The following is a 9,097-nucleotide window of genomic DNA, read 5'->3' as shown; positions in this document are numbered from 1 at the left end:
TCCCAGTTTGGGTACTTTTTTCTCTGAAGAAGGAAAGCAAAATCACAATTCCAGAACCACTCTTTCCAAGTACGAGTATATACCATCTGACCTCTCCTCTGGCCCCGTGGACACTGATCCTATCTCTGCTCATCTGACAGAGTGTCTTCTGTAACACCCTTCCTCCTCTAAGAAGATTCAGAGGACACTTCCTCTCAGACTCGGGCCACCTCCTTGTACTATCTTGTCTACCCCTTTGACTCACTGCTGCCAGAAATCTGAACTGGACCTCATTGCTTGAAAGACTTAGGACATGATGATCAAGTTCATTGTCTTTTGGACTCTCCTGAACTTGCCAGGTGAGTGCCCATGAATTGCCCTCTCTACTTGCTTTCCTTCCTCTGATGAATGTTGGGCATTCCTCTACCTACCAACCAAAGAGAAACCTGGGGGAATTAGATGGATAAAACTGAAGCACAATTACAGACTTCAGTGCAAGACTGACTGTCTCATCTCTGCCATCCCATCAGCTTTCCTTCCTCAGTCCAGCCTTGAACCCTTCTAAAGTATGATATTGGAGCATAAACATGGGCAGAGGGAGTAGGGGTGGACAGCAGGATTCCAAAAGCATGGACATCTTGGTCATGGCTCCAAGGTCTCATGCAGAAACCCTTGTGTCACCGTAAGTCTTTCTCTGACATCTCACATTTAGTCTGTTTGCAAACCCTTGATGCCGCTGTCTTCTAGACGTGCCTCAGTTGAACCGTCCCTCACTGTCCCCCAGCTTACCCATTACTGCTGAGTTTGCATGACCCCCTTGGGCTTCAAAGGCTGTAAATCTCTGTGGCAGCACCGTCACATCTTTCTCCTGCGGAGCAGCTGTTGAATTTGAACTATCACCTTTTCAGTTAACAGCCTACTACTCCACCACTGCACCACCAGACTCCTCCTTCACTATCTACTGATCTAAGCCCCCATCTCGTGGCTGGATTATTAGATGGCTTTATCAACAGGCCCCTCTGTTTCCGTATTCTACATCTTACAGTTCTTAGTAAGGAAATTCCCGTCACTCATTTACACAAAACCCTAAGCACTACTAACCACTAGAATTTCACTCAGAGGAGAACAAACAGATATGTGTTGGAGGAAATGCAATCACAGTGTTCCTTGGAGGCAAAGTTGATGAAGCTTCATCTAACGTATTTTGGACATGTTCGTTAGGAGAGGCTAATTCCCTGGAAAAGACATCATGCTTGGAAAGCTGGAGAGTTAATGAGCGAGAGGAAGGCTCAGTGAAAAGGACTGATTCAGGGTCTGTGACAACGGACTAACACACATTGGGATGAGAAGACTGCACAGGACGAGACAGAGTTCAGATATATTGTTCATGCGGTTGCTACGAGTCATATTTGACTCAACAGCACTTAACAACAACAATGACTTGATATTTATATTTTATAATTATTTTTACCGTGTCAGTTATGGTAATCTCTGTCAATAAGGGTGTATGCCTGTGAAAAGTTGAATTGCGGAAGTTGTGATGTATGTACAATAATAGAATTGGGGGGAAACAAGTACGGAGGCTGCTTATATACAAGAAAACACTTGATACTTGACTCCTTGGTTTGAGTTCTTAGGGTCATGATTTCACGGAATAGCTCAACTAACTGGCCTCACAATGTGTTTAGTGCTTCTGTTCTACTCTCCAGTTCATTGCCTGGGGTTTTAAAAAACTACAAATGGATATCCAAGGCACAGAAATCAGTTTCTCTTCATCTGGAGGAACAGAGGAGGGGAGAGAGTAGGGAATCGGAAGGGCCCATGGAGTGTGCAGCTGATGGTTTCCATAAGCAACTTTGACCTTTGCCATGAGATTGAAAGAACTGGGTGGTGCCTGACTGATGTTAATGAACAATTTGATCCAACATTCTTTAAAGGAATCCTGATCAAAAGGGTGAAAATGTAAAATGGAATTTCAAATTCTTTAGGACTCTAGACTTTCTAGAGCTATGGAGCCTGGCTGAACCCATGAAACGATTTCCCCGAGATAATCTTTAAACCTTAAACTGAAAATGCTCCCTGAAATATTCTTAAAATAAAGCAATACTTTGTTTAGCTTATCTAATAAAGAATGACTTGAACATTGCCCTATTTTAAGATCCATTTATACCGGATCATGTTGACAACGTTTTAGATGCCTTCAGGTTGGAACTGGCTTATAACCTATTCTCACTTAACTCTAAAGGGTTTTCAGCGTCTGTAAATCACACGTAGATTGTCCATCTTTCTCCCTTAGAGTAGCTTGTGGATTCATACCATGTGCCTTTGGGTTGTCAGTACAACCCTTTACTACTAGGCCATCAGAGCTCTCTTATATTAATTATAACTCAAATATGAAACAGGAGCCTTGATGGGGAATCAACCTTAAAAAAAGAGGGTGGTTGCATAACTCTAAAAATACAATCACTGGATTCTACACATAGAAAGTTGAATTTAGAAATGCTTTTCTATGTTTATTCTCAACAACAGCAAAATAGATAAATTTTAGAAATAGATTTGTTTTAAATGTAGAAAATGAAAGAAAAAGAAAATTCCTGGACTCTGGTGTTACATAACTTAAGTTCTACTCATAATTCTGTCATTTTGTGGCCTGCATTTCTCAGTTTGGATTCCGTACTGTATAAAATATAAACACCTATTTCCTACCTCACAATGGTGCTGGAAGAAATGGATGAGATTTGTCAAAGAATTCTAAAAATGTCAGGATGGGAAAATCCCCATGGGCTGATGCAAAGTAATACCCATCGAACTGTGGAAGGTGTTTAAGAAAACTGGGATTTAAAAAAAGAAAGCTGGAATTTAAATTTGAAAAATATATGTTGACAATTAAAAATGAAAATACCTTTCATTCTTTGAAATAGATGGATTGCTATTCTTTCTTTCCAATTGTTTAGAGAAAATTAAGCCAGTTTGTTATTTGGAAAGAAGACAGAGGTGCTAGAGAAAAGAGTAGAGGAACTTGGAGCTTTAAGATGCAAACCATTCATTTCTTTAAAAGCATTCTGGTTTTCCTTTGTTTACCCTAGCCCTTTTAGCAGATCTGTGAAAAGCTGGGCTGCTTGGGTGGCAGTTCTGATTTCTTTAGGGTATATCCCAGTAGTAGAATTGCTCGGTCAAATGGTATTTCTATTTCCAACTTTTTGAGAAAGCACCATACTACCTTCTACAGTGGTTGCACCATTTTACACTCCCACCAACAGTGAATTAAAGTTCCAGTTTCTCCACAACTTCACCAGCATTTGCTATTTGCTGCTCTGTTGAATTTTGCGATTGTTACTGGGATGAGATGACATCTCATAGTTGTTTTGAATTGCATCTCTCTTACTAACTTGAAACAAAAACAAGAAAGTTGGGCTGCTAAGGGTTAGGTCAGTGGTTTGAATCCACCGTCCTTTCCCTGCGATAAAGACAGGCAGTCTTTGTCGTTCACCTTTTAAACATGCAAAATAGAATCCTAAACCAAAATCTAAAACTGTTTCAATTTTGCATTTTGATGTTTTGTGATTTACTATAGAAAGTACTGTAGAAGTATCTCTAATTATGAGAAAATATGGTGAAATGCCCCCTTTTTAATATGTGGCTATAGACTAGATAGAGCTACACTGTTAACTGCCCTGGGTTTCATAAACAAAAAAATCTAGATAAAATTCAACATTTTATAGTGAATGTAAGAAAATTGGGTCACCCACCCTGAGTCAGCCAGCTTGTGTGTGTGTGTGTGTGTGTGTGTGTGTGTGTGTTTGGGGGGTATGGTTTCTCTAGTGATTCCTGAGAAATCTCACCTTTTCCCTGTCTGTTTCTCTTCCCAGTTGCTTTGCCTTTCAATCCACATTACAAAAATGGCCATATGGCTCCACCCTACCTGGCCTACCTGAAATCGGACTACCTGCCCTGTGCGGGAGCCCTGGTCCACCCACTCTGGGTGATCACCTCAGCCCACTGCAACCTACCGTGAGTGACAGCCTTCCCAGCCACTCCAGCTTGGGCCCAGACCCTTCCTGGGCCCTCCTCCCCGTGCCTGAGGACACGGAAGCTCAAGGGGAGGGTCAGGATGGAGACACAAGCCCCAGGGGAGGAGCTCAGAAAGGCCCCTGAGGGTGGTGAGGCATCTCTGTCACGCTCCGTCGTGAACACCCATGTATCGTTCCAGAAAGCTGAAGGTTGTCCTGGGGGCAACAAATCCAGGAGACCCCAGTGAAGACCACCTGCAAGTGGTCAAGTACGAGAAGATGATCCACCACCCCTACTTCACAGTCACCTCCGACGAGTACGACATCATGCTGATCAAGCTGGAAAAAGAGGTTCACCTCAATGACTACGTCAAGCTGGTCAACCTGCCCCACCAGGACGTCCCTGAAGACACCATGTGCACGGTCTCTACCTGGGCCTACCACCTGTGTGACATCTGTGAGTGCCCTCGTGTGGAACCACCCTCGCCTCTCAGAAGTGGTTCCGCTCCTGTGCCTTCTCTGAGCTTGTGTAGTCTGGCCAGTGCAACGGTCTTCTAACCTCCTTCCTCCTCCTCCTCCTCCTCACCTCTGTCCCTTTCTCTGACTTTCCAGTCATCCTCCGCTGTCCCTGTCAGTTTTGTTTCCATCAGAAGATGCTCCCTCTGTGCATGTCGACATGTGTCTTTATCTCTAATTAACTGTCTTAACACCAGGTTTCTTTACATTTGAAGCTAACTCTACAACTGGGTACAGGATAAATCACACACAACCAAACTATTTTGAGCAGTAAAATAACATATGATCTTGAAATACCATGAGATAAACATTAATACATTAAATATAAAAAATATGCAACATACATAATAGGTGCTAACTCAGATTTTATTTATGCAAGAGTCTAATAGTAATTCTAAAAAGTTAAAGAAATGGTTTTTAAAGAAACCTCTTTAACAAATAATTTTTTTTTCTTCAAGCGAACTGACCAAAGACTACAATTGTGTGGAAGTCGTCCATACATAGTAATAAGAAATTAATGTTTTGGAAAAATGCATCAGAAAGAGACATTTTTAATTGATACATTTTCAACATTGATTCAATCTCAGGAAAACTGACCAAAGAAATTCCTTGTCCTTTGAGGATCCATTTGATTTTTCGAAATAACCTAATGTCTTTCCAGAAATCAAGAAGTTTTATTACTCTAGATTATATCATTTTGGTTTTTATTTTCAAAAGAATGACTTAAAAAAGAAAACTGGAAATGATTGCTGGACTGGATAATAACCCAAGATATCTCACAAACTGATGTTGTTGTTGTTGTTGTTGTTGTTGTGTATCTTGAGTCAAAAACAACTCATAGCTGACCCTCCAGTGGGTTTCCAGAGGCAGCTTAATCACGCAGGGGAAGATGGCCCATCTTTCTCCGGCGAAGCAGCTGGTGAGTTTGAACCTCTTGCCTTCAGGATTTCAGCACACCTCCTCACCACTAGGCCACCAGAGCTCCCTAACAAACTAATAAACGCCCTTTCATCCAGTTGAGAAAACCCAACACATGCATAATGCCGACACATTATTTTCAAATAAAAACAGTAAATGAAATGTCCCTCCTACCCAGGAAAGTAAAATTTCAAGTTAAAGCCCTTCTTTGCAAAGAAGAGCTTCTGCCAAGCACACGCAGACACATGACTCCATTCTTGCTTTTCTGATGTCGCTAAAAAAATTTTGAAAGCCAAATTTATGAAGCCACCCAGTCCGCAGTATTTGTGATTTAAAGGATACACTGGGTTGCTCTGCTTCAAAACCAACTCAGTGGCACCTAACAAAAATAAAAGCAAAGTAAAGGAAATGTGAATTAAAACTTAGAAAGCCCCTCTGTGGCTCCTGGTTTGGCGTGGTGGTAGAGAACTGCACTGCCAGCGTGAAGGCATGTGGTTCGAACCCACCAGCTGCTCTGAGAGAAGGATGGGCAGCCTCCTCCCGTGCCATTTAACAGCCTCTGAAAACGCACTGGAGGGGCAGCATGGGGACGGTCTGACTGGACAGTACAAAACAGTGACAATTTACTACCGATTACCTTCATACTTTCAAGCAAATACTTTTTTAGAGTAATTTTTTAGTAGAGTTTGGGTTTTTTTACTCAATCAGTGAGAAACGGTGTTTAAAACAACCACAAAAATCCCTCTTTCCATTGCTGTCAAGTCACCCCCAACTCCTGTGGACCTTGCAGGACAGTCTGAAATCTTGGTGGGATCAGATCATCCATCTGTCTCCAGTGGAGCAGCGGGTGATTTGAACTGCCAGCCTTCTGGCTAGTGCACACCAGGTTAAAGACACCTAGATGCCTTCAAGCTCTAAAGATTTCATATCAAGGAACACACTTTAAATGTCTCTATTTCCAGAACTTTTTAGGGCAATTTGTCTCATTCCATTGCAGGGTCCCTTGTGTTTACGTGGCATTTTCACAAGGGGGAGTGTAAGGAGAAACATTGCCTGATAATCTTTTGTGTCCTAGCTGCTTGTTTCCCAAGAGTTTGACTTTTCTCTGCCCAGTGAAAGAGAAATACATTGAAAAGGAAAAACTAAGGTTTAAGGTTTATCAGAAAGTTCTGGTGGCACAGAGGTGAGCATGCCCTGTTGCTAAAGGGTGGTGGTTGGAAGCCCCAGCTCAGGGAAGGACAAGCCTGTCTGCTTCCCTGAAGAGGTGCAGTCGCCACGTTCTTTGGAGCAGCTCTACTCTGTCCTGTAGGATCCCTGGGAATTGGAAGCAGCTCCTCAGTTGCAGGTTTGGGGGTCTGGGATAGGTTGCTGTGAGTCAGGGTTGTGAGCAGGGCTGGGAAGGTAACTGGTTTAACTTCTCCTTTTCTGTAGCTGAAGACCCGAACTCCATGCAGGAGGTTAACATCACCGTGCTCTCCAGGGTTGAGTGCCAGGACGCCTACAGGACCCACCCCATCCGAGAGAGCATGCTGTGCCTGGGTATCGTGCCGGGAAGGAGACAGCCCTGCAAGGTAGGGCACCTCGGGGCCTGCCCCCACTGCCCCCCGTGCCTCCTGCCTAGTGACAGCTGACTTGGCGTCCCCTCTTTCTCTCCAGGAAGTCACAGCTGCCCTCGCAGTCTGCAATGGAACCCTCCACGGCATCCTGGCTTTTGCAGATGGGTGTGTACTGAGAGCGATGTTGGCATCTATACCAGAATCTTCACCTACATGTCCTGGATTAAAAATACTATCAAAAAATACTGAGCCCCTATGGCAGCCCTCCTGGGCTGCGTGGCACAGCCAGGCCAGAATTAAACGTAAATGGACTCAGGATGATGCCGTGCTGAGGAAGGTGGGTGACTGAGCCCTGATTTGTCCGGACCTGGGTGGGGCTGCCCACAGTGGCTTGAGATGAAGATGGCAAACTCTGTGTCCTTTGAAAAGCCACAGAGCTTATGCAGTGGCATTGCGCTCTTCCTGACAAATGGATCCTTGGAATTGACTTCATGAAGAAAAGTCCAACTCCATCACCATTTTGGGAGCCCCCATCTTTGTGGTGGATTAGACCCTGGAGCTATTGCTGGGTTATACTTGCCTGCTGGCCAGAGAGGAGCTGGCCGGAGCGGTGGGTGGAGGCGAGAGCAGAAAGGAGGTGAGGTTGCTTGCGCCTGGGCTGCACTAGCCTGCTGGCCAGGGGAAGGCTGGTTGGGTTGGGGGTGGAGAGGTTACCGCTGGGTTTCCCTCACTCCTGTAACTCCCAGCTCCAGGCAGATTCCAGCCAATCGTCGTCAGGATTCTGCCGAGGGATTGGAGTTCCCATTGGTGAAGCAATGCACAAAGCGCGGGGTCAGCCGGAAGAGTTCATGGGAACGAGACCTACGTGGGGAAGCATGCTGAGCGGAGTGACAGTGTCTGTGCTGTAACATCATGCGACGCAGGATGTATGAGTGGTTGAATGAGAAACCAAGCTGACTTGTCACTTTCATTCAGATTACATGCACCCAAAGTGAACTGAGGTGGCTTATGACCCCCAAATTTGGCCATGAAGTGGCTTCTGATCCACAGGTAGATAAACCAGGGTCATGTGCTCCTAATGCACAGAGGTTCTGAACCTCAAACCTTCCACTGCCTGAGTCAGTTTCAACTTCCAGTGACCCTCCATCAAGTTTCCAAGGCTGTGACTCTTTACAGAGAAGACTGCCCACCCTTCACCCAAGTTGCTGCTGGTGGATTTGAACTCTTGATCTTACATTTAGAAACTCGCTATGTTACACACTACATCTCCAAGGCTCCCTGGTTCTAGCCTCAAGGGCCTGCCATCCCTGGAAGGAAGCTGAATGCCCTGTGCAGACAGACTTGACCTCTACAGGCTTCAAATGCAAGACACTGCTCTTAGATGCCAGTATCAACTTTAAAAAAAGCTGTACACAAAATGTTTATAACAGCTTTTTTCTTTACAATCCAAAATTAGAAACAACCTAGAGTTCCTGCAAATGATAAATTGTTAGATAAACAAGCATTCATCCTGTGAAATATTATTCAGCAAGGAAAAAAGAACGCTTTACTAATACAAGTAACAACTAGGATAACTCCAGAGAACTATTTCTCCTCAGTGAACTAAGGGAATCTCAACGTTTATATACCTCTTAATTCCATCTATGTGACAGTCTTGAGATGGCAAGATGATAGAAACCGATAACAAATTACTGATTGTTAGGGATTCAGGAGGCAGATAAGCCGGTGTCCCCTAGCCCACTGTGACCTCTGCCCCCTGCCCTCAGGCTCCTTCTGTCTAAGATGGAGTTACTGGTAGGAACTCTCTTGCCAGAGAGTCAAGAGTGAAGTCACAAGGGCAGCCCTTGGGCTAGAGGTTGGCACAGTCTGAGGGCACATCAGAGCTGACGCTGTCATGGCGATGGTGAATTTCAGGGCGTCCAGAGCAGCATTTTTGCCCTTCCTTGGCCTCCTATCCCTTGGCGATCAACACCGGTGAGAAACTCGAGTTCTCCTAACATGTTAATGCTGATAAGAGGTCTCTTCTTTCAGTTTGCAAACCAGTGAGCTGGAAAACACGATTTCAAGCCCCTGTATCAGCCATCTCTCTAAGCCCCATGTGCTCCAGACCTTGGGATG

The 9,097-nt window shown here is 44.4% G+C and overlaps 1 protein-coding gene across 1 annotated transcript; it reads left to right on the top strand.

Moving 5' to 3' along the window:
* The first annotated feature begins 292 nt into the window (after positions 1-292).
* PRSS58 (protease, serine, 58) lies at positions 293-7,228 on the top strand. Its single transcript, XM_006887239.1, is given in 6 exon segments — positions 293-338; positions 3,849-3,990; positions 4,190-4,446; positions 6,855-6,994; positions 7,080-7,155; positions 7,158-7,228. Coding segments are annotated over 6 exon segments (732 nt in total).
* The last annotated feature ends 1,869 nt before the right edge of the window (positions 7,229-9,097 follow it).

The sequence above is a fragment of the Elephantulus edwardii genome, unplaced genomic scaffold (assembly GCF_000299155.1).
Source record: "Elephantulus edwardii isolate Elephantulus edwardi_28Jun2011 unplaced genomic scaffold, EleEdw1.0 scaffold00055, whole genome shotgun sequence".
Taxonomy (NCBI): domain Eukaryota; kingdom Metazoa; phylum Chordata; class Mammalia; order Macroscelidea; family Macroscelididae; genus Elephantulus; species Elephantulus edwardii.
The sequence above is the reverse complement of the archived record's forward strand: the minus strand, read 5'-3'. Positions and strand labels throughout refer to the sequence as shown.